Raw genomic sequence first — 26,561 nt, forward strand, 5'->3', positions numbered from 1 at the left:
TAAATTAAAAATAAGCTAACATGTCCGGTGGCTTCCAGCTGACAAAAATAGCAGGCAGATCTCATGAAAGAGATGTCAAAGAGTAGAGGAAAGGGAGGCCTAGCTTGGATGGCGAAATGCATCCTCAGTCGCCTAAAACTGCTAGAGCACTGTGAAAGAGAAGAGAGCAGTAGTGGCAGCATGGGGGTAGATAAAAATACTGCCTCAATTTATCCTGTTGACATCGCACTATCTGCTCCTCTTTGGTGTGTACTTACTGGTTGAATGAAACTGCATGCAGGAGGAGAGGGAGGCAAGTTAGACACACAAATTAACAAGTGTCAATAAAAGCGGCATTACTTTTATTGACACTTGTGTGGCCTCTGCTACCCTTTTTTGTTCTGTGGAAATGTTATGAAGGATTTGAAAGGAACGGGTACAGAGCATGAGAAGGAATAAAGGGAGTGTGAGAGAGCGTGACACACAATACTAGAAGAAGCTTGCTGGGCAGTCTGGATGGACCATTGGTCCTTTACTGCCGTCATTGCTATGTTACTATGAGAGGCAATGGATAGGAGAGAAAGTGGGGAAATGAAGGTTTGATCAATTATTAAATCTCTGACTGTGAATCTCACTGCATGCCACTTAATCAGCAAGTCTGAGGTGAAATTCCATCCTGCAACTCCAGAACAATTGTTTAGATTTTTTTTATTTATTTAATGAGTTTTATATACAGTCATTTGGAAACGTTAAAATAACTCCATCATAACTGTTTACAAAAATAAGGTTATAGGGATAATGGGGGTTGACAAGGGGTGTAAAACATAACATGTTATTAGGCTTAGTAGTAAACAAAATCATGTTTAAGATCAATAAACGAGTTCTTTCTTATTTTAGAAAAGTATAGTTGTGATTTTCATTTAATCATGCGGTTGTTTTGGAGGGCGGTGATGTTTAGTTGATTCTTTGGGTGGTTTGGTATGCTTTGTTGAACAACCAAGTTTTTAACTCTTTTTTTAAAATGCTTTTAGGTTTTCTTGAATTCTGAGTTTAGTTGGGAGGGAGTTCCAAAGTTTTGGGCTACCAAGGAATATTGCTCTATTTTGAGTAGAGGTGAGTTGAGTGCGCTGGTGGTGTTTTTAGGCGTCCTTTATTTGCTGACCTCAGGTTTCTACTTGGGTATGAAGGTGAATGTGTAGGGGCTTAGCCAATTTTTCTGTTCTTCATATATAATTTTATGTAGGATGGAAAGGACTTTGTATTTGATCCTGTATTGGCAGCCAATGAAGTGATATAAGGGTTGGGGTGATGTGTTCATGCTTTTTGGAACCTGAAAGGATTCTTGCAGCTGCATTCTGCAGGATTTGGAGAGGTTGAATGGTGTTTAGAGGTAAGTTGAGGAGTAGAGTTGCAGTAGTCTATATTGGAGAAAATTAATAATTGCAAGACTGATCTGAAGTCATTATTTGAGAGAAACTGTTTTAGATGACGGAGTGTAAGTAGTTTATGATAACCGTCTTTGATTTTTGTTGATATATGGTTTTTAAATGAAAGTTCTTTGTCGATTATTACTCCAAGGTTGCTGGCATGGTTGGTTGGAGATAAGCTTGAATTTTGGTTCATGAGATTTAGCGGCGGTGTATTCAGAGAGTTGTTCTTTCTGTCTAGTACTATTAATTCAGTTTTGTCAAAGTTGAGGATGCGTTTTATGTTTAATATTTCCTTGATGCTGTTTAGGTAATTGGCATTTAATTTATATGTTTCTTCCATTGTTGCAAATGCACAAAAGATGCAAAGAACCTAAGGTTTAGATTTGGTAAAGTCACAAAGTTAGTAAGTGGTGTGATCTGATTTTTGGCCTCATGGTACTTTGCTTTGTACTATGTGTTATTTTGAAGATGGGGAACTAGATTTAGAGTGGTACAAACCCTAGTTTGCACCTGAGATTTATGCCTCCTTTTTCTGTGGGTACTTATTCCATCCAAAACAATGAATGGGGTTTTGAAAATTCAAAACATGAGGTGTTGTCTCTCACAACCTAAAACCCAAATCTTGGGTAAGCCTCTGCAGTATGCAGTTAAAAGTATGCTAGTTGTTGGGCAACATGCATACTTTTCTCTGCATGGCGTGTGGGCTATTCTCAAAAAGCCCCTTTCCTCAAGAAAAATACTTTGAATATTGCCTTCTTAATGACTACTTTTGGATTTATGGTAGAAAAGGAAAAAGGGCAGAATGTGAATTTAATTTAGACATTCTAGAGAGGAATGGATATAAAAGGGATTGAATTTGCATAAGCTTGAAACTTGAGTAGTAGCACCAATTGTCAATACTTCAGCCCTAGCAATTATCCATTCACATGTCTTTCATATACATTCATAATTTAGTCATCTTGAAAGAAACTGAAGTGGAGAGTAAAGCTCATTTATTAACCTCATAATTAAATAAAAAAAATGACCAGGCATTGAGGTTGCAAACTTTTGTTTCATTGGGAAATTTAATTATTAATAGGGGAACTGGTTTGTAGGTGGATATGATTGTCCAGGGACAGAAGTGGAGAGAGGAGTTTGAGAGAAGCGCACATATTTTCAAAAGTTGCTGGGATTCTGTCCTGGGATTTGGGGCTTTAATTACAAAAAAAAAAATTAATAAGAATCATACATTGACAATGATCATTCCACAATCATAATCATAATCTTCTTCCTATATGAATTTCAAAAAATGTTTATTCTTTTTAGATTTAGACAGTCCACTTTAATTAAAAGTACTCCTGACTTACCAATTGATAATCTGTTGCACATGGGATCTATTTCCTTGGAACATAAGCAAAATCTTCCTAATTATACAGAAAAATGCATTCACATATATATATTAAATACGTGGTATCAGAAACAAAAAGTGGCTGAATATGCAAAGTTTGAAATGGTAAATGCTTTTTCTATTTAGAAACATTTTTTTGTACAGTGATTAAGAGAACCAGAATTACTGAATCGTTTTTCATTGCTGAGCTCTTGATGTAGAAAAAAAAATAATCTATCTACTTGTTTCTTTTTTGTCAATAGAAAATTTGCTACTGCGGGTCTTCTTACCACTGAATCCTGAATGTGGTGACTCTGTAATGATAAATTAGCTTCTTGTGTTGTAAGAGCGGATGTCTGCAATGGAAGAGGACACAGAACTTGGGGACCTACTGGTTCAGACCCTAGAAAACAGTGGCACCCTGAACAAAATCAAGGTGAACCTTGGACACTGTTGTGCTTATGAATATTCTGTGTGAGATAGGGCTCTGGAGTCAGTGACAGAATGTTTATAGTTCGAGATACTTTTTATTGAATTGGAAAATACAAACTTCAGGTAGACCAGGACTTCTCAAATCAGTCCTGGGGACCCCACAGCCAGGCAGGTTTTCAGGATAAATTTGCATACACTGAGTCTCCATGATTTGCAAATTTCTCATGAATATTCATTGTGGATATCATGAAAACCTGATTGGCTGTGTGGTTCCCAGGACAGTTTTGGAAAGCCCTGAGGTAGACAATATTTTCCTGCGATAAGCAGGGCATTTAGCCATGCACAGTGGGTGATGTCATCTGTGATGTCACGAAGGCGGAGCTACTCTTAGCTCGAAGAGCTTTGAAGTGCGCCTGCTCTGTGGTTCCCGCGGTCCTCAAGCTCCCTCTTAGTTTGTTTTCCGCGGTTACACTCTCGCCCTGACTGAAAGTAAAAAAAAAAAAAAGTTTTTTCAAAGTATCGCGACGGAAAGAAGACAGGATGCCGAAAAGCCCAGGGTTTAAATATTGTACCTGCGACAAAATTATGTCTGTGACCGGGCATAATTATTGCTATTTATGCCTCGGTCCCGACCATGATCAGGCTGCGTTTAGGGACTGTGGAAAGATGTCCTCAAGGGCCAGAAGACAGCGAAAAGAAAAGATGGAGAGATTGAGGTAGACATATGCCCCCTCTCCGGCGGATGATCGATCGACTTTGTCTTCCCCGGGAAGGCAAAAGCCCAGATCCGAAGCCCCTCGATGCGCGCATTCGGCATCGGAGGGCCGTGAGTAGCAGGATGCGTCGGCATCCATGCATGCTTCGGCCGTTCCGCAGACTACGACACATGCGCCGTTTAAAACCGGCATCGCATCCTGTGTCAATGCCTCATACGACGCTACCGACGCATGAGTCGACCCCATCGAAGAAGTCTATTTCTACGACGCACCAAGACGCATCTCATCAGTCTACGACGCAATTACATCAAAAGACTAAGAAGCCTTCTCCCAAGTAACCGGAAAAACCAGTCTCAACACCGACAATTCCAAATAAATCGAGGAAATCTCTGTCAAAGACAAAACATACTACAACTCCATCTCATCAAGGAGGTCATCACTCTCCCTTATCAGTTTTGTCAGATGTTATTATTGAGTACTCTCCAGGGGCCTGGGAATCATCCCCAGATCGTGGAGCTCGTCCTAAACAATTCAAAAAGAGACCAAGGTCTCCTTATTCATCAGTCACTAGGACCGTCTAAACGATCGAAAAAATCGACAAGATTACCTGTCCATCAACATCGTCAATCAGCTGAAGAGACAATGTCTCAAATAACTATGCTGTTACATATGTTTTTTCATGGTTTACCATCTGATCCTAACATTTTACCACCAGATCCTCAGATTCCTACATCACCGCAGGGGTCTCTGGATCCATCTCAGAACCTGCCATCTCCACAACAATCACCTCTCTCTTCTGTTCACACTATCTCACCAGATCCTTCTCCGGTATCATCGCCTGGAAGTTCAACGGGTATTCAATCAGACCCCCCATTAGATCTTCCTCAACCAACTTCCCCACCGGAAGATTTAACTTACACTAAATTCTTGGAAAAACTGGGATTAACCTTAAATATAGAAACTCAAAAACTACCAGATCTGAGATCTGAAGTTATGGGGATTCTCCAAATACTAGATGTTCCATCTGAACCAACTGCTCTACCTCCCCACCAAATATTGGAAGGTCTTATGGATAAAGCGTGGGGGTACTCCACATCTTCTTCCATCTATTTCTAAGAAAATAGATTTAAAATACCGGATGCACAAAACTTCCTACTATGCAAACGTACAACTTCCACACAATTCAATAGTCGTTGAATTGGCAATGAAGAGAGCCAAGAAAAACAGACTATACTCCAACACCCCCCCCCACCCCCCCCCCCCCCCGGAAAGGACAATAAACTCTTAGATGACTTTGCTAAGAAAATTTATCAAAATTCTATGCTTAATTCTAGAATCAACCACCACCAATTTTACATAATACAATATTTTTTTTTTAATTTTCTCTTTATTAGGTTTTTTAAATCAATAATATATAAAGCTTATCTTTGTTAAAGAAACATGGTGATTTACATCACAGGGGAATTTTAACAAAAGGAAATATTATTATCTGAATTAAGTATCCCAGATTAAATACACCTTATTAGACCACAAGAATGAGGGGGGGGCGGGGGGGGGGGGGGGTGAACTGCAAAATCAAGGGAGATAAGACAAAAAGAGAAAAAACAATAAACAGGAAATAAGAGATACCCGAAGCTAGTTCGTTATCTGGACCATTTAAACTGCTACCCATCTGCTGTTCGAACTTTTTAGCATCTACAAAGCTCCTTAGCTGTTCGGACTGAAAAAAAATATAACTGTCCCTCCCATACTTAAGAACACGTTTGCATGGGAACCTGAGCATGAAAGAGGTACCAAAAGTGAATACCGTATTTTTCGCTCCATAAGACGCACTTTTTTTCCCCCAAAGGTGGGGGGAAAATGTATGTGCGTCTTATGGAGCGAATATAAAAAAAAAACCAAACAAAAATCTAACAAACACCCCCCCCCCCGACTCCCCCAAGACCTGCCGAATTAATTTCCTGCAACCCCCCACCCTCCTGACCCCCCCAAGACCTGCCCAACGTCCCTGGTGGTCCAGCGGGGGTCCAGGAGCGGTCCGGGAACGATCTCCTGGGCGTGAGCCGTCGGCTGCCAGTAAACAAAATGGCGCCGACGGCCCTATGCCCTCACTATGTCACTGAGACCGACCAATAGCAGCGGTCGGTCTCAGTGACATAGTGAGGGCATAGGGCCGTCGGCGCCATATTGTTTACTGGCAGCCGACGGCTCACGCCCAGGAGATCGTTCCCGGACCGCTCCTGGACCCCCGCTGGACCACCAGGGACGTTTGGCAGGTCTTGGGGGGGTCAGGAGGGTGGGGGGTTGCAGGAAATTAATTCGGCAGGTCTTGGGGGGGTCAGGAGGGTGGGGGGTTGCAGGAAATTAATTCGGCAGGTCTTGGGGGGGTCAGGGGGGTGGAGGTTGTTAATTTAAAGGGATGGGGGGGGGGGGTTTGGGGGTTCCCACAGAAAGAAAAATTTTCTGATCTGGGGAGTGGACCGAAATGGCCCTCCCCAGACCCGAAAACAAAATGGGGAGAAAAAAAAAACTATGCACTCCCCTAATTTGCTCCATAAGACGCCCAGACGCAGAGCCGGTTTAGCACAATTTTTTTTTTTTTAATTTTCCCCCTCTGAATCCTAGGTGCGTCTTATGGTCAGGTGCGTCTTATGGAGCGAAAAATACGGTACTTCCTGTTTTAAAGCTAGAAAGCTCTTTCTTTTCTGTTGGGTTTCTTTTGTTAATCTGGGAATATTCAAACACAGGATCCCATAAAAGGTACATTAATCTTTTTAAAGTATGCACGCATAATTATTCCCATATCATTTTCATTAAAGAAGGAAATCAATAATGTTGCTTTTTCAGCAATTTCATAAGTGGAGGATTCCAAAAACTCAGTCATATTTTCTAACACATTTTGAGTTAGTGGTTTATGTTGATTTCTTCGTGTAGGCAAGAAATACACCTTCTCCAGGGGTGGAGTCTTATCAGGGGAAATCTCCAAAACTTCATGATTATACCGATTCACAGTTATCCTAGGAAATTCTCCAACAACCCTGGGGAAATTGAGAATCCTCAGATTTAAATGCCTTAATGTGTTCTCCATTTTCTCAATTTTTCTTTTAATCATTCCACAATCTTGTATTATTGATGCCTGTACTTCTTTACCCTGTTTCAGTCCTGTCTCCAAATCAGAAATTTTCTCAGATACTTCCAATTTATATCCATCAAAGTTATTATTCAAAGTATCTAGCTGACAGGAAACCAAATTCATTTTAGTCGAGCATTCCGCTATGGACTTCGCCATCACAGATGAAAAATTCCACAGGCAATCCAACGTGACTACCTGTGGTTTTTCCAAAGTTACCTCTCCCATGGTGTGGGGAAGGGAGCCCTGCCCCGGCATCTCACCTCTAGGGTTCCGCTATTCTTCTCTCCTTCCCAGTTCGTTCTCACCCAGGAAGGTCTCTCCATATTCCACGGAGGTCCGCGCCTGCTCTCCCAATGACGCTGCCCCTTCAAGCTGCCTTTCAAGAGCTAACACTTCAGCGTGTCGAAGTCGCACGCGCAGCTGGTGGAAGTCGGTCGTCGAATGGGCTGAGGGAAACCTCCTCCGAGGTCGGGTCACTAGCTCCCCTCTGTGATCCGACAGCTGGACCACTCAGCGCCGTTGCCCCGGAGCCGGTGACACGCTGTACAATCGTTCTCTGTCTGGTTGGGATCGCCGAAGTAGAAGGGTAAGCTCTGGGTCTCCCCTTTCGTTTTGCAGGCATTTTTACTCACGAAATATTTCAACGGGAAAGAGACGCAGGAGCACAGTGCGTCTGCTTAGTCTGCCATCTTGACTCCACCCCCCCCCCCCCCCCAATAATACAATATTTATTTAATTGTACTCAACAGCTTCAGCCATTCCTTACTACTTCACAAGGATATGCTCCACTACCTCAACCCTTCCGGGATCTGCAGGAAGGCTTACATCCTTTGTTGCGGACATCATATGAAGCCTTTGACACCTCTTCACGATCATCAGCTACTTCCATTTCCGCTAGACGTCTGGCATGGCTCAGGGCCAGCAGTATTAGAGAGGACGTACATGACACGCTAACCAATTTGCCATGCAGACCAGATAACCTCTTTGGAGAGAAGCTACGAGAGACGGTGTCTCTTATTAAAGAACAGAATATAGCGGTCCAGTCTTTGACGACGCCTCTGGATACGCTTTCGACATCTAAACACTTCTTGGGTCAATATAGAAAAGGTTACCACTATCGCAGACCGTACCGCTACTATCAACCTTACCAACCTAGTTATAGACAACAGCCTTACCAACCTTAGAGACAGCAATCCCAGCTGCAAGGACAAAGACCATGTCAAAGAACACCAAGACAACAAAAACGACAAACCTCTCAACAGATGCCAAAGCAGTCTCTTTAAATCATCTTGCCACAACAGTTCACGTGGGGGGGAGACTATCGTTATTTCATTCCCAGTGGTCCACAATTACCACAGATCGATGGGTTTTAAGTATTATACTTCAAGGGTACCAGCTGCTTTTCAGCTCCTTCCACATCTCATCACTTCCAAGACTCCCCAAAATCAGGTCTCTTCTCTCATGACGGAAGTTTCCATTCTCCTTCGCCAGAAGGCAATCCAGCCAATCCCCTCTTCTTAGAAGGGAGAACAATTTCCACTCCCAATATTTCCTCATTCCCAAGAAGTCGGGAGGCCTACGCCCTATTTTAGACCTGCGAGCCCTAAACAAACACCTCACAAGAGAAAGATTCAAAATGACTTCGCTCAAAACAATACTTCCCTTTCTACAAGCGAACAACTGGATATGCTCACTGGATCTAAAGGATGCGTACAATCACATACCAAGCCACAAGGATTTTTGGCGTTACCTTTGTTTTCAAGTTGCGAGTCATCACTATAAATACAAAGTAGTCCTATTTGGTCTCTCCTCTGCCCCGCGAGTATTCACAAAATGTCTTGCTGTTGTTGTGGCACACTTACGCAAACAGGGAATAAACATATTCCCTTACTTGGATGACTGGCTTCTGGTATCTCCAAATCCATAACTCCTGAAGCAACAAGTGGAATGCACGCTCCTTTGTCTACAAAACTTGGGATGGATAGTGAATTACGAAAAGTCTCAACTCCATCCCTCCCAATCCATTCAATTCATAGGGGCATTGATTCAAACACCAATATCTAGAGCTTTTGTCCCTCTGGACAAAATGAAAATCCTACAGTCTCTTTCTCAGACCCTTACGTCAGACAGTAGTTCCAGCTCATCAAATACTAGTGCCTTTGGGACATATGGCGGCGGCAATTCATGTAGTCCAGAATACCCGTCTGCATATGAGACGTCTCCAGTGGGGTCTGAAATCTCAATGGAATCAGTTGACCCAGCAAATGTCCCACAAAGTAAGGATAATATTCACAACAGATGCTTCTACGATAGGATGGGGGGCCCATCTGTTACATCTCGACACTCAAGGTCTTTGGTCCGCAGCAGAACAAAGTCTCCAAATAAATCTACTGGAATTAAGAGCAATCAAGAACTTTTTGATGGCATTCCAGTCATGGTTACAAGGAAAGTTAATAATGATCCATACTGACAATCAAGTAGCCATGTTCTACATCAACAAACAGGGGGGATCGAGTTCGCTGACACTTTCCAAGGAAGCGGTTCAGATATGGGAATGGGCAGAACGCAACAAGATCTTACAGGCGTCCTACCTTCCAGGTCTTGCGAACACGAGAGCAGACAAATTAAGCAGAGTTTTCCATCCCCGCGAATGGTCGCTCAATCAAGTGGAAGCAGACAAGATTTTCGCACAATGGGGAACTCCGGACATAGACCTCTTTGCATTGGAAAACAATCGGAAAGTGCAAAGGTTTGGTTCCCTTCTTCCCAGTGCACACAGAATGTCACAGGATGCTTTCCTGATTTCTTGGGGGAAAGGTCTTCTGTACGCTTTTCCTCCCATTCCGCTAATTTCACGCGCAGTTAAAAAATGTATTGCGGACAAATCAAAACTAATCCTGATCGCTCCAGTGTGGCCGAGACAACCATGGTATCCTTATCTAGTCTCTCAGTCTTACCGAAAGACCCTTTTCTTCTTTCTCAAGACGCAGGAAATTTGATTCACCCCATGCAGTCCTCCCTTCATCTGACAGCATGGAGATTGAACGGCAGTTACTTAGTTCTCTGAACCTTTCTCCAGACATCTTGGACGTCCTCGTAGCATCACGAAAGCCTTCTACCAGAAAGAATTATGCTTTCAAATGGAATAGATATTCAAAATGGTGCACCAATAATAGACTGGACCCTCTATCTTGCCCACTTGAGACGCTGTTAACTTATCTCCATCAATTATTTCCATCAATTATCCTGCTCAGGCCTGGCAGTAACTTCTATTAGAGTTCACCTTAGTGCAGTTGCAGCTTACCATCTCACGAATGAGGGTGCTCCATCTCTACCCATCCGTTAATCTCTAAGTTCATGAAAGGCTTGCTTCGTCTGCACCCGCCCTTCAAAAAGCTGATAGTACCATGGGGTAATACCATGGGGTATTAACATTGTTCTTGAAGCATTGATGAATCCACCCTTTGAACCCATGTTAACCTCCACGCTTAAATTCTTGACGTGGAAGGTTCTTTTCTTAGTGGCCATCAGTGAACTTCAAGCGTTAGTGATCAATTTTCCATATCTTCAATTTCACCCTGATAAGGTGGTTTTACGAACCCACCCTTCATTTCTGCCGAAGGTAGTATCTGCTTTTCACCTGAATGAAACGATCTCCCTTCCGGTTTTTTCCCCCAAACCACACTCTTAGATACCTTAGATTGTAAAAGAGCCTTAGCGTATTACAAGAACAAAACAGCCTCACTCAGATGTTTGTCTCAGTTATTTGTCTTCTTCAACCCAAACAATCCAGGTCAAGCGGTATCAAAAAGAACGCTCTCCAATTGGCTTATCGCATGCATCCAATACTGTTATTCTACAAAAGAAATACCCCTTATTGGTTCTATAAAAGCTCATCAGATTAGAGCCACTGCAGCTTCTATAGCGCACATTCAAGGATTACCTATCCAGGACATTTGCAGAGCAGCAACCTGGTCATCTGTTCATACGTTTACATCACACTATTGTCTCGATCAGCAGTCTGCTTCAGATTCCTCCTTGGGATCTGCAATTCTAAAACTTTTCATAAATATTGAGGGCTGTCAACCTTCCATTGGTTGAAAAAAAAAAACTTTCTCGATTCCAAAATGTCTTTTGTAACCTATGTGCTTGGGACTCCCACTGTGCATGGCTAAATGCCCTGCTTATCGCCGGAAAAAAGCAAGTTTGCTTACCGTAAACGGTGTTTTCCATAGATAGCAGGGAGGTTTAGCCATGCACTCCCACCCACCTCCCTGGACAGCCTTCCATCCTCACAACACCTGCACCAGCACTTAGCTTGGAAAACCAACAGAGAGGGAGCTCGAGGAGCGTGGGAACCAGAAAGCAGGCGCACTTCAAAGCTCTTGGAGCTAAGAGAGTAGCTCCGCCTTCATGACATCACAGATGACGTCACCCACTATGCATGGCTAAACTCCCTGCTATCTACGGAAAACACTGTTTACGGTAAACAAACTTGCTTTTTGTGGCTTTGCTTTCTTTTCTTAACTTGCACAAAATAGCAGTGTTCAGAAAATAAATTAGGTATAAAATGAAGTATAAATATACATTACAATCCTAAAATATCTTAATTTTATAATCAAAATATTGAAATAAAACAATTGCACTTTAATCTTTATATTCAACTTCTGTTTTTTGTATTTATGTAATTTTTAGAAAAATTCCAAGAACTGTTCTTGAAAAAGAAAATTAATATATTTCAAAATGTAAGATAAATATCTCCTCTTTGTTTATAGTGTTTTTATGTAATTAAACAATTCTAGCCTACAGAGAGAAGGCTAATGTAATAGGATGTGCTAAATTTTAGTGCACATTTTATCTTTAATCATGCACTAAACAAGTTAACTTATGATGCAGTAAGTTAGTGATATGCAAATGCATTTGAAGTTTAAAAAGTAAAAAGCGAAAAGGTGCGCTAAAACCAGTAGTAAAGTTAAAAAAGAGTATTCTCAAAGGACAGCAGGATGGGTGACATTGAATGGATCCTGGCACAGAAAACTTTTTTGTCAAAGTTTCTAGAAACTTTGAGAGACACACTGAACATGCCCAGCATGCCGCTTACCAGTCATCCACGTGGGGTCCCTCTTCAGTCTCTTTCTTACGCATTGCGGTTGTGGAGCTCGTGCTTGTATCCTGACATTTTCAAGTTTTTATCTTCCAGCGCTGCGTTGGGGTCCCTCTGCGTGTCGCAGTTTTTCCTTTCTCGGCTCCCAGTAAGTTTTTCGGGTACTCACAGTCAATCACCGATAGTGTTGCCTCCTAGTGGCTGCTGGCCATCGACTGCGCACCACGTTCTTTTTGTCATGGCATCGTCTGGCTTTCGCCGATGCCCCCAAACTATGTCCATCACAGATCCCCACAAGTTCTGTGTTCTTTGCCTGGGGGCATCACACGATGTCCGTGGTTGCGATCTTTGTGTCCAGAAGACCCCAGTGGTCGTTGGGCATGGTTGGACGAGATGGAAAAGATGTTTGACTCCAAGAAGTCAGATACGTCGTCAGCTTCCGGGTCCTCCACTCTGCAGGGGATGGAAGTCCCAGCATGACCCCCCTCAGTGTCTTCTCTACTGCCGTTCCTCGATCTCGAGGTGTAGGGGTGGGGGACCGAGTGCATTCGGTGTCTTTCCAATCTAGGTCATCTCTTCTCTGTCACCGTCTGTTCCAGGTAAAGACTGAGGTGAGCACCAGGAGAAATCGAGGAAGCACCGGCACCACTTATCTTCCTCCAAGTCAGACCACAGGAAGGCATCGACCGCATCGGTTCCTCCCCCGAAGCAGTCTCGTGTGGAGGAAGCGATTCTCACTGGTCCTTCTGAGGACTCTCGGTGGCTTCCGGTGGAAGGTTCGGTGTCACTCTGTGAATCGGGGGTCGCTTCGATTCCGGTGCTGCATTTTCCTCCGGCCATTCTATCAGCAGCTTTTGAGGAGGAGTTAGAGAGGTACGTGCTCTGCAGGGCATCAAGCATACGGTTCCACTGATACCTCCACCACCGCAAGAGTAGACTCCAGTGGTTCTTGCGCATCTCCTGTAGTGGCTGGTTATGCTGCTTGGTGTGTTGCGATGTAGCCAGCTCCAATTTATTTATTTATTTATTTATTGAAAAACTTTTCTATACTGTCGCTAAGTTATCTACCATCGCAACGGTTTACAAATAGGCACATAGACTAAGGTAAATAAATGTAGGATATCGTACATTCTAACAGGTGCCAATAAAGTTCGGTTACAATTTCATAAATAAAATCATTATTTGAGTAATGTTGGTCAAGTCCAGGTATATTATTGAGTTACTATCTCTTTGAGATATTACTATTTAAATGTAGGATTGAGTAAATTCATTCTCATCTGCTTTACCCTGTACTTTCATTCTCTACCCTCCACACTCTTTAGTGAAGGCTTTTTTAAAGAGCCATGTTTTTAAATTTTTCTTAAAAGTTTTGAGATTATTCTGTAATCTGAGTTCAGGGGGCATCATGTTCCATAGTATGGGCCCAGCCAATGATAAAGCCCTTTCTCTCACGTGGGTTAATTTTGCTGACTTTACTGAAGGGATTGTTAGTAGTGCTTTGTTTGCTGAGCGGAGGTTTTTTTTTGTGGAACATGTACTCGTAAGGCTGTGTTTAGCCAGTCTGCTTCTTTAGCATATATTAGTTTGTGTATGGTGCATAAGGCCTTGTATTTTATCCTGTATTCGATGGGTAACCAATGTAAGTCTGCTAGAGTTTCGATTATATGGTCCCTCCTCGTTTTTCCCCGTCAGTATTCTGGCTGCAGTATTTTGAAGTATCTGGAGTGGTCTTATCGATGTGCTTGGGAGTCCTAGTAAGAGTGCATTGCAGTAGTCAGTGCTGGAAAAGATAAGTGTTTGCAATACTGTTCTGAAGTGGGCGGGTGTGAGTAATGGTTTCAATCTTCTGAGGACCATAAGTTTTGCGTAGCCTTCTCTAACCTTTATAGATATGTGTTGCTTCAGGTTGATTTCTGGGTCCATTATTACTCCCAGATTCCTTACTTTTTCGGCTAGCTCAATTTTTTGGTTATTTCTTAGGGTTATCGGTGTTTGAATGATTTCAGTATGTTTTCTCTCAAGGTGAAGGAATTCAGTTTTGTCAATGTTGATAACCAGTTCCATTTGGTTTAGTAGTTGTTTAATTATGTCTAGGTACATGCTAGCTAGACTTAATGTTTTTTCAATTGTGTCGTCTATTGGTAGAATTAATTGAATGTCGTCTGCGTAAATGTAATGTATTATCCCTAGGCCTGCCAGCAGATGACATAACGGTAGCATATATATGTTAAAGAGGGTAGCAGACAGTGCTGAACCCTGAGGTACTCCTGTTTTAAGTTTACATTTTTCAGATAATGTGTTTTTTTATCAGGATTTGAAAGAACCTGTTGTTTAGGTAGGATCTGAACCAGTTTGTTTTGTCACATAATCCAATTTCTTCAAGTCTTTTTAGTAGTATTTTGTGGTTTACTGTATCAAAGGCTGCAGATAAGTCTAGCATTATAAGGATGTAATGTTTACTGTTATCAAAACCTCTTAGTATGTTGTCTGTTAGTAAGAGAAGTAATGTCTCAGTGCTGTAGTGTTTTCGGAAGCCGTGTTGTGAAGGGTACAGTATGTTATTATTGTCTAGGTGTTCAGCTAGCTGTTTCTGTACTGTTTTCTCTATTAATTTAGCTAATAATGGGAGGTTTGACACTGGGCGGTAGTTAATGAGGATTAGTGGGTCACTGGGGAGTCCTCTTGATCCAGATGGATGGAGTGATCGGATGTTCTCCACATCGGTAGAGGTGGGGAGTCTGGTGGCATAGAGAGAAAGTTCAGATGGTAACCCTGAGCAATTATTGCCAGTACCATTTGGTCTGAGGTGATTGAGGGCCATATGTTGGGGAAGTGGCACAATCGACCTCCCACTGGTATATGAGGCAATGCTGCTCTCTAGGTGAAAGTCAAAAACCTGAAACAGGCCCTGGTTGAGGAGCTGCTTGAGGTTTTTGTTTACATGTTTGACGAGACTGTGCTTTTTGAAAAGGTCTCGTGGCACGGGATCTGGTTGGTGGAGGGTAGGACTTCTTCGGGCAGAAGAATGACTTTTTAGAGTCCTTTCTGAAGGGCTGTTTAGAAAAATAGTCAGAAGGCATCAGAGAGAACTCTCTTAGGGTCTCATGATGGACTTTGTCCTCCTTTAACTTCCACAAGCGCTAGTTTCTTCTAACCACTTAACTAGCACTAACCATGTTACTGTGTTGGTTTTATGTTTCTTAACTTTATGCCTCCTTAGGCCTTTCTTTCCAGCTGCTTAAGCCTCCTAGTTTACCATCCCTGTTGAATGTAACTTTGATTCTTATGTTTATTCACTTATTTAAAAGTCTTTTCTGTTACAGTTCCCCTGTTCGATGTAAACCGATCTGATAAGGTATTTAACCATGAAGGTCAGTATAGAAAAATACTAAATAAATAAATAAATAAATGATGGTCCTTAAGTTCCGCCACCATCCGTTGAATCTGTTCGCCAAACAGATTATCCCCTACACAGGGCAGGTCAGATAACCTGTCTTGTACCTCAGAAGACTTAAGCCAGGCCCACCTTCTCACCGAAATAGCAGCTGCAGCTACCCTTGTAGCAGTATCAAAGACATCATAAGAAGATCTGATCTCATGCTTGCCTGCCTCAAAACCCTTGTTTACTAGGGTGTGAAGTTGATCTTGAAATTGCTGCGGCAGGGAGTCTGTCAAGTCTTGTATCTGCTTAAAAATGACCCTGTTATATTGGGTCATATAGAGTTGGTAAGCGGCAATTCGGGAGATGAGCATTGATCCTTGGTAGTCTCGGCTGCCAATGGCATCTAGAAACTTCTGTTCCTTGCCAGGGGGAAAAGAAGTATGAGGCTTTGACCTCTTTGCTCTCTTCTGTGCCGATTCTACCACTACAGATTGGTGATCTAATTGTGGTTTCTGAAAGCCCTGAGCTGACTGCACCAAATAGGTAGTGTCAGCTTTCCTGTGGACTGGAGCAATGGAGCCAGGATGTTCCCAGTTCTTCTTTAGGAGATCCAGAAGAACGTGGTGGATAGGGATGGAGGTTATTACTTTAGGGGCATCCAGGAATTGGAGCAACTCCATCATCTGATGCCTATCATCCTGCTCAGTCTATAGTTGGAAGGGAACCAATTCAGACATTTCCTTCACAAAATTTATAAAGGAAAGGTCCTCTGGAAGTGAGAATGCTTTCTACTTTCAGTGGGTGAAGGTGGTGACGGCAAATCATCGGTGTCTGGTGAGGAATCATCAGTCCAGGTATCATAGGGATCAGCCCCTGCCCCTCTAGGATGTAGAGGGGGACGGGATGGTGGGATACCTAAAGTTCCTGGTCTAGGCTCCGAAGGAATCGAAGGAATAATTGGAGGCACCGATGAAGGCATCGAAGGCACCGGTGCAGGCATCTAGGGCACCGATGGTTGGATCAGTGGCGATGGATGTATCGGTATCGATGGCTGAGGCAGAACTCCAGAAGGAGGAATTTATTTATTTATTTATTTAAATTCTTTTACTATACCGATACTCAAGACGCGGTCTTATCATACCGGTTTACAATAGAACAGGGGAAACCAATTAACAACTATATAGAAGGTAAAAGTTACATCAAACAGGGAGCGAAAAACTTGGGAGCTGGAGGACAGGAAAGATATTTTAAAACGATATCAACTGAAGAGTGCTAAAATAGTCATTGAAAACAATGAAAGCCAAAGACAGCGATACAAAATCAGCTAGATTAAGCTCGGCTGTGGGTTAATCTTAGGTAATTATTCACAATTATTCGTAAATCTTGTGGACGGGGGAAGCATGGAGGGGTAAGCAGGGGGGAGGTGGGAGGGCAGGGATGGGGGTAGGGGGAGTAGGGAAGCGGTCAGGGTGAGAGTTAATGTTGTTGATAAAGGTTCCTTCAACAGTAAGCTTGTGAGAACAGCCAGGTTTTCAGTTTCTTCCTGAAGGAGAGATGGCATTGTTCCTGGCGTATATCCGGGGGAAGCAAATTCCAATGGAGCGGGTCCCGCTGTCGAAAGTGCTCACTTATGAATGGAGTTGTGGACGAGGATTTATTAGGGGGGGCCTTGAGAGAACCTTTGTAGGTGGATCTGATCGGTCTTGCGGAAGTATGTAGTTTGAGAGGGATGGAGAGCTGGAGTGTGAATTGCTTGTATACAGATTTGTGGATGATGGTGAAAGTCTTGAATAGTATTCTATAATGGATGGGCAGCCAATGAAGGATTTTTAGGATAGGTGTGAAACAGGAATGCGAAAGGGTGTTTCTCCTCCTGAGGACAGAGTGAGCGGGGAGGGCACCGGCGCCATCGGTGACCCAGGGTCCATCGGTGGAAAAGCGGCAATGAGCGCTTCCATCCTGGAGAGCAGCGGTGCCAATGCTGCTGGAATTGGGTCGGTGGTTGGTTCCGCTATCAGTACCGGTGTCGGAGGAACCTGAAGTCGTTGCATCGCCTTGTCGATGGCCTCCTAAAACATCTGGTCCAGTTCTTCTCGGAGACCTGGAGCAAGCAGCCCCGGCTCCAGAACAGAAGGAAGAGGCAGAGGCATAGCCGGAGAGACCACCGATAAAGGCAGCGTCGCGGCTCCCGATGCCCTTTCGGGGGAGGGTTGCCTCGGTGACCCGGTCGCCGAAAAGGTCGGTGCCTTTTCTGGATGGGGTTTCTTCGACAGCGGCTCGGGCAATGGCGAGGTGGATGATTTTGCTCCCTCGATGGTTCGAGACTTTCTATGCCGGTGGTGATGTTTGTCTCTACGATCCCCTCGGTCCTGAGGGGGAGGAGAGGATGTCGAAGGCCGAGATGACGTCGATGCCGGACGGTCACCGTCTGGTGGTCCGTACTGGCACGAAGTTGACGACGTCGATGCAATTGACGGAGTCGGGGTTTGAGCACTGAAGAGTTCCATCTTCTCCATTCTGGCCTTGCGACCTTTTGGTGTCATAAGGGCACATTTGGTGCAGGTCAAGACATCTTGCTCTCTTCCAAGACACATTACACAGACTTTATGGGGGTCTGTGATGGACATGGTGCGATTACAGTCCAGGCACCGACGGAACCCCGACGCCATGGCAAAAAATTGAGCCGCAGTACGGTCGACGGCCAGTAGGCCGCGAGGGCCAAACTCGATGGTAATCGACGGAAACACGGGTAAAAACTTACAGGAGTACCGCGGCTTGAAAAAGTTAGAGGGGGTATTGGTCCCTGTGGGGCAAATTAACTTTTAGTAATTCCGTGAGGAAAATTCCTGTCAGGAATCTCTGCAGAGCTCCTTAACTACGAGGCTACTGCTGCACGGAAAAAAGAAGACTGCAGGGTTAGTGCCATGCTGGGCATGCCCAGTAGGGGCCCGTCAAAGTTCTGGAAATTTTGACAGAAGTTTTCCGTGATTGGGCTCCATCCTGTGATGTCACCCATATGCAAGGACTACCATCCTGCTTGTCCTGTGAGAATACCTGTTACAGGTAAGCAACTCTGCTTTCTCCAAGGACAGCAGGATGTTAGTCCTCACAAAACCTGCCTGCCACTCCGCAGAGTCTGGGTTCTTTCGGTTTGCTATTTTATTTTTCGAGAACTCTATATTATATGACTGAAGAAGGACCCCGCGTGGTTAGCAGCATGCTGGGCTTGCTCAGTTTGTCTGTCAAAGTTTCTAGAAACTTTTGACAAAAGCTTTTTCCGTGCCAGTCTCCATCTGATGATGTTACCCATGTGTGAGGACTAACATCCTGCTGTCCTTGGAGAACACTTGTTACAAGCAAACGACTCTGCTTTACCTATACTACTGTTTTTAACTTCATATTTATAAACACTCTGATCTAGCCTAAGACCCTTGAGGCAGTGAGCTCTGACCTGGGCCCTACCAATCTAGGCACCCTATAGAACCCCATATACTGACCTATGGTCATTTAAAAAATGGGACCGGTTTACCTGAGGTCTCTAAGGTCAGCTGATCAGGTGTCATTTTTAGAATGGCCAGTTGGGCAGAATGGTACATATAAGTATATGAGGATTGGGGGTGGGCATGATGGGGGGGGGGGGGGGAGGGTAGTCAGTAGGAGGTGGGTTAGTGAATAGGTGTGAGTTGCTGTGGGCTCTCTGGTCATGGAGAAGTGTTCTTATGGCTTGGGGGTCTGTATTGAAGGAGAGAGTCCCTCTATCTCTACTCAGATGCCACAAACTGCTTAGGCCAAGGCGCAAAGTTCAGAGTTCAATCTGATAGCAAGCAGGGGGAAGGGAGGCTGGGCCCCGAAGGAATGATAGTAGGCAGAGACAAGACCTAGAATGGGAAGAAATACTGCTCCAAGGGGGTGGTACTAATTCCCAAGGGGCAGAGAGAACTGTTTCCAGGGAAGAAATTAGCAGGCCTCCAGCACTCAGAACACATGAGGAAATGAAGGATCCTGAAGGGGGCGAGACTCTGGAGTAATCTTAGGAAATATTTCTTTACAGAGAGGGTGGTGAATGCTTGGAACAGCTTCCCAGTGGCAGTGATGGAGACAAAAACAGTAATTGAATTCAAGAAAGTATAGAATAAATACAGGGGATCTCTAAGGAAGTGAAGAGAATTATAATGCTAAATTAATTGGACGTATGTGCCATACGATCTTTTTTTGCTGTCACGTTTCTATGCTTCTATGAAGATAACACTGCACTTATGGATATGTCAAAATAATACGCAGTAAGGTAGGCTCAAATTAGGGGCTGTGACAGCGCTTCCTCATATTGAAAAAAGCTAATAAATGAGAAGTGTGCACTGTGCATTTCAGTGGGAGTAGAGGGAGGTTGAAATTCTCAACTACTGAAGGAGGGGATGTGAGCAAAAGCACGCTGTTAATGATTTTCTCTGCTAGGGATGTTTGCCACCCTTCTATGATTGATATTTGTAAAGAAAAGTGCAGGCAGCCTCACAATTAGGAGAGGCAGCCTTTACCAGAAGTTTTTCTTTAAATCACTATTGGTATGTTTGCATGATGCGGTCGGCTTTCAATGTTTTTATTTATTTTTTTAATTTTGTGAGGTTGGACATTTGTGGCGAAAAATGCAGGCAGCCTAACAACTAAGTGAACCAGCCTTCAACAAGACTTTTTTTTTTTTTTCTTTAATTGCTGCTTCTTTCAACAACGAGAAACCCAAAACAAGGCTAGCTTTGAATTTCTCGCTGTTGGAAGGCTGAGAGAATTTAAACGTAAGTTGTCTTTATGTGAACTACATTTGAGTCATAAAATACTTCTGTGAAAACTGGATGTGCTATACTAGCTTTGCACATATATATGTGAGTCCTTGATGTGTTTACAATATCCCCCATTGAAGAAGCCATCATTTTGAAACAAAAAGTTCTTTCTTAATTTTCAGACAGGTGGATCCAGAACCAATGGGTTATGCACTTCTACCAGCAGATGGAGACTGAGCAAAGCTGATGTCACACTGACATCAGCCTTCCAGTATTCTCTGTCTCCAGCAGATGGTAGACGTAATCTCCCTATTGGGTATTGCGTTGAAGTTTAATAGAAGGAGAAAGAAGGATAGAATTTTATTGGCCCGCTCACTTATGGTGATACCTTATGGTCCCTCCCTCAGTCGAGATTTTCTGAGGTGTTTCGGTGGATTCTCCTTCAGATGAGTGACTTGCAAATTACTACCAATAGGACAACATAGACTTTTCACAACCCTGGATATACGAGTAAACCTCTCAGCAGACATAAGATAAATAAAGGATGGAATTTTTTCAAGGGCTGCAGTCGTTGGCATATGCGTCCTCTTCAGCACACCCTGTTGGCTCGTTGATGTCGTCAGCATCAAGACTATTTGATTTTGCTTCACTTTCCAGTGAAAATCAGCATACAGTTGCAGTGGTGGTTGCAGGCGGACCATCTAAGGAAAAGGTGCTTCCGTATGATCACTGGACTGGCTAGTACTCGCGACAGATGCGAGCCTCCAGGATTGGGGGGCCCACTGTCAGGAGTTGACGGCACAAGGGCACTGGAGTGTAGAAGAGTCTCTCTAGAGCATCAATTGCCTGGAAGCCCGGGCCATCCGGTTGGCATGCTTACGATTTGTGGACTGAATCTAGGGTCGAGTGGTCCGGATAATGTCGGACAATGCCACGATAGTGGCTTACATCAGTCGCCAGGGAAGAACCAAGAGCCAGCAAGTGTCGCAGGAAATAGCCCAACTCATGGAATGGGAAGAAATGCATCTTCAGGAGAGTTCAGCCTCCTACATTGCAGGAAAAGACAATGTAAGAGCTGATTTTCTCAGCAGACAGTGTCTGGATATAGTAGAATGGGAATTGTCAAATGAGGCGATCCACCTCATAGTGAACCACTGGGGTCTCCCATATCTAGACCTTCTGGTGACATCTCACAACGTGAAGGTTTCGTAATACTTTAGTTGCAGGAGAGACCAAAAGTCCTTTGGCATTGATGCCTTTGTACTGGAGTGGACGGTAGACAAGCTCCTATATGCCTTTCCCCAGCGGCCCATGTTGGGCAGAATCATTCAGAGGATGGAGATTTACACTGGGTGGCACCAGATTGGCACAGGAGACACTGGTATGCAGATCTGCAAAGACTTCTGGTGGACCCTCCTATCTGATTACTGGTTCACAGGGATCTGCTGCGACAGAGCCCTGTTCATGAAGATTCAACTCTACGTATTTTGTCTTAAGGTATGGCCGTTGAGAGGGCTCGGATGCTGAAGCATGGGTATTTCACTGCGATGACTGCAACCTTGCTACAAGCAAGAAAGTTCTCCACTTCCATAGGCTTTGTGCTGGTTTGGCGAGTGTTTGAGGCTTGGTGTGAGGATCGAGGAGTCCTCCCTTCAGTTAAAATCCCACTTATTCTTGAGTTTTTGCAGGATAGATTGAAAAAGGGTTTGGCCCTTAATTCATTGAAAGTACAGGTGGCGGCGCTTGGCTGTTTTCGAGGTCTGGTGAATTGTAGAACCTTGTTGGCTCATCCAGATGTGGCTCACTTCTTTAAAAGTGTGAGGCATATTTGTCCTCTCCTGTGGTTGCCAATACCTTTGTGGAGTCTTAATCTGGTTTTGGATTTCTTGGCAGGTTCCACCTTCTGACTGCTGAGTAGCCTGTCCTTGAGGTTACTTACATTGAAAATGGTGTTTCATATTACAGTTTGCCTGTAGTTTGGAGATTCTTTGTGAAGAACATTGTCTTGCCGGGATCCATTTCTAAGAGTGACTCCGGGCTCCAGTCAGATACGTACTATCCCACCTTTTTTGCATAAGGTAGTCTCAGATTTGCTGTCTCTGGACAGAGAGAGATGCGAGTGAGAGATGGACAGAGAGAGATGCAAATGTGTCTAATGATCTGAAGTTGGCGAAACAGTGTGACAAGGCGATAGCTAAAGCCAGAAGAATGCTGGGCTGCATAGAGAGAGGAATATCGAGTAAGAAAAGGGAAGTGATTATTTCCTTATACAGGTCCTTGGTGAGGCCACATCTGGAGTACTGTGTTCAGTTCTGGAGACCGTATCTCCGAAGGGACAGAGACAGGATGGAGGCGGTCCAGAGAAGGGCGACCAAAAAGGTGGATGGTCTTCATCAAATGACTTATGACAAGAGATTGAAGAATCTAAATATGTACACCCTGGAGGAAAGGAGGAGCAGGGGTGATATATAGACTTTCAGATACTTGAAAAGTTTTAATGATCTAAAGACAATGACAAATCTTTTCCAGTGGAAAAAAATAAGCCCATCTATTTTTATTTATTTATTTTTTTTTAAAACTCCAGGGAGGAAGACTCAGAACCAATGTCAGAAAGTATTTCTTCACGGAGAGGGTGGTGGATGCCTGGAACACCCTTCTGGAGGAAGTGGTGAAGACCAAAACTGTGAAGGATTTCAAAGGGACGTGGGATAAACACTATGGATCCATAAAGTCTGGAGGATGTGAATGAAGAGAAGAGGCATGGGGGTGGCTTGCTAGCGGGAATGATGGCTACTACCTGGAGATTAATATCCTTATTCAATAAACATACACATGGTTAATGCGACTCCAACATTGCTCTATGCTTCAACAGCAAGAGGAAATGTGGAAAAAGGGATTTGCATCTACAAAAAAGCAGGGGAGCAGCTTGCTTGTTACGGCAGTTACTACCCCATATCAATTAGCTAGATACTTCACTTAGATGCAGCTCCAGCACTGCTATCTACATCGATGGTGGGGGTGGAAGGGAAATAGAACCAAAAAAGTTATTTATAAGGGTCAAGAGTTACAGATAAGTATGAAAAAAAAAAAGTGTGAAAGCTTGCTGGGCAGACTGGATGGGCTGTTTGGTCTTCTTCTGCCATCATTTCTATATGTATATGAATATCACCTGTTATGGTGCTTGGATGTTAAGAGGCATATCTCGAGGTATTTGGTGATGAACCTGTCAGGAAGACTGACCGGCTGTTTATACCCTTTAGTGGGAGCAAACAGGGTGAGCCAGTGTCACGGACTACAATAGTCTGCTGGATTAAGGAGGTAGTTACAGCTGTGTATGTGGATGCTGAGCAGCTGTTGCCTAGTCAGGTTAGGGCTCATTCTACTAGGGCTCAAGCAGTGACATGGGCAGACTTTAGATTGTTGTCTCCTGTCGATTTGCCGAGCTGTGATGTGGTCCTCCTTACATACCTTTTCTAGGCATTTTCACCTCTGTGCAGGCCCAGGAGGACGCAGCCTTCACACTTGCAGTTTTGACTGGCTGCGGGCATTTTCCTGCCCTATTCGGAAGTAGCTTTGGCACATCCCAATGGTTCTGGATCCACCTATTTGAACTCTAAGAAAGAAGAACTTACTACTTACCTGATAATTTCCTTTTCTTTAGTGTAGACAGGGGGATCCACCTTCCTGTCCATGGCTGCCGAATGGTTGTGCTATGGTTCTCCAGCATGGCTGCGTGTTCCAGGGAGTATTGGTAAGTGTCAATCCACTCCCTAGCCTAGTGTTATTGCACTCCTTGTCTGAGCTCAGTGGTTTCCTTTTGGCTGAGTACTGGAGTAGTTGTCTGTTAATATTCAAGATTTTGTGCACAGTTGGCTTTTGCAGAGAATACTGGTGGGCTGTTGTCACTGCAGGGGTATATATACCATAACGTCAGCTTTGCTCCGTCTCCATCTGCTGGTAGAGGTGCATAATCCACTAGTTCTGGATCCATCTGACTCTACTAAAGAAATGGAAATTATAAGGTAAGTAGTAATTTCTCCTTTTGTCAAGGTTCGAGGATACTAAATTATATACTGAGCAGGGCAATGAAGAACCCACCTGTTATAACATTTTTATTCAGCAATCTTTTGACATCTCAGTTGCCTTTGGCGTCACTAAACATTTAGACTTTGAAAGCTTATTTTATGATGATTGAAGTCTGTGTTTTCAGCTTAATCATATGTTATAAAAGGTCAGATGTCATATAAAACAATCATTTTAAAGTTTGTAGTCCCACAAAAATTTTTTTTGCTGTTTTTGATTGAATAAAACTTTTTTGCTTAAAGATTATTTATATATTTGATGCATTAGTGTTCCATTTTTCTTCTATATAGTAATTTGTAATTTTTGGAACGTTTAATATATGTTTTGCCTCTCTTTATATTTGGAATTGTTTGTGGAATAGTTGTGCTATCAACATCACATTGCTATTTGGGGTGTGCAACAGTTCTCTGATTAAATACTGATACCACCACGCTATTAGCTGAAATAATAACCTTTGTAACCTTGTGATTTAATGTACTTATCTGTTCTTTGGCTGTCTTTGTAGAACAGCTGAATGGTCTCATAAGACTTTTTCACCATGGTTAATCTATTATGAACTGTGTTGAAAAAGGCTTTGGTCTTATAGTTGCACAGTGAATCAGTTTGCACATGTACTTTTATCATAAATTCTTTTGTAAATTGCATTAATCTATTCAAATAAGTTTGATTAAATAATATACTTGTAACATAGGATCCACAAGTGTTCCAGTTTTTTTGTTTATATATATATATATATATATATACCGTATTTTTCGCTCCATAAGACGCACCTGACCATAAGACGCACCTAAGATTCAGAGGGGGAAAATTAAAAAAAAATAAAATTGTGCTAAACCGGCTCTGCGTCTGGGCGTCTTATGGAGCAAATTAGGGGAGTGCATAGGTTTTTTTTTTCTCCCCATTTTGTTTTCGGGTCTGGGGAGGGCCATTTCGGTCCACTCCCCAGATCAGAAAATTTTTCTTTCTGTGGGAACCCCCAAAACCCCCCCCCCCCCCCCCCATCCCAACCCTTTAAATTAACAACCTCCACCCCCCTGACCCCCCCAAGACCTGCCGAATTAATTTCCTGCAACCCCCCACCCTCCTGACCCCCCCAAGACCTGCCGAATTAATTTCCTGCAACCCCCCACCCTCCTGACCCCCCCAAGACCTGCCGAATTAATTTCCTGCAACCCCCCACCCTCCTGACCCCCCCAAGACCTGCCAAACGTCCCTGGTGGTCCAGCGGGGGTCCAGGAGCGGTCCGGGAACGATCTCCTGGGCGTGAGCCGTCGGCTGCCAGTAAACAAAATGGCGCCGACGGCCCTATGCCCTCACTATGTCACTGAGACCGACCGCTGCTATTGGTCGGTCTCAGTGACATAGTGAGGGCATAGGGCCGTCGGCGCCATTTTGTTTACTGGCAGCCGACGGCCCTATGCCCTCACTATGTCACTGAGACCGACCAATAGCAGCGATCGGTCTCAGTGACATAGTGAGGGCATAGGGCCGTCGGCTGCCAGTAAACAAAATGGCGCCGACGGCCCTATGCCCTCACTATGTCACTGAGACCGACCAATAGCAGCGGTCGGTCTCAGTGACATAGTGAGGGCATAGGGCCGTCGGCGCCATTTTGTTTACTGGCAGCCGACGGCCCACGCCCAGGAAATCATTCCCGGACCCCCGCTGGACCACCAGGGACGTTTGGCAGGTCTTGGGGGGGTCAGGAGGGTGGGGGGTTGCAGGAAATTAATTTGTCAGGTCTTGGGGGGGTTGTAGGAAATTAAGTCGGCAGGTCTTGGGGGAGTCGGGGGGGGGGGTGTTTGTTAGATTTTTGTTTGGTTTTTTTTTTATATTCGCTCCATAAGACGCACATACATTTTCCCCCCACCTTTGGGGGAAAAAAAGTGCGTCTTATGGAGCGAAAAATACGGTAATTTATCCCAGGACAAGCAGGATGCTAGTCCTCACATGAGGGTGACATCATTGATGGAGCCCTATTGCGGAAAACTTTCTGTCAAAGTTTCTAGAAACTTTTGACTGGCACTCTGAGCCCACTGAGCATACCCAGCATGCCATGATATTCTCTGCCACAGCGGAGCAGGAGCCTGTGTGAGTTTTCTCACATACTGTCTGACTAAAATCAGATTTAAAAAACATTTATTTCTCTCCCATATCGGGGTCT

The 26,561-nt window shown here is 43.8% G+C and overlaps 1 protein-coding gene across 10 annotated transcripts in view; it reads left to right on the forward strand.

The window, feature by feature from the left end:
* PHF10 (PHD finger protein 10) overlaps window positions 1–26,561 on the forward strand; it is an 885,396-nt gene that overhangs the window by 26,576 nt on the left and 832,259 nt on the right. For 8 of the 10 annotated variants that reach the window (XR_003855489.1, XM_029594266.1, XM_029594268.1 and 5 more), the window contains exon 2: window positions 3,039–3,211. Coding sequence is in view for 7 of the 10 variants with exons in the window: in XM_029594266.1 (XP_029450126.1) it covers window positions 3,128–3,211 (84 nt within the window). In the remaining 3 variants the exon portion in view is untranslated. Of the gene's footprint in view, window positions 1–3,038; window positions 3,212–26,561 lie in introns of those variants that run through there. The other 2 variants (XM_029594273.1, XM_029594275.1) reach the window with 2 other exon arrangements.

The sequence above is a fragment of the Rhinatrema bivittatum genome, chromosome 3 (genome assembly GCF_901001135.1).
Source record: "Rhinatrema bivittatum chromosome 3, aRhiBiv1.1, whole genome shotgun sequence".
NCBI lineage: Eukaryota > Metazoa > Chordata > Amphibia > Gymnophiona > Rhinatrematidae > Rhinatrema > Rhinatrema bivittatum.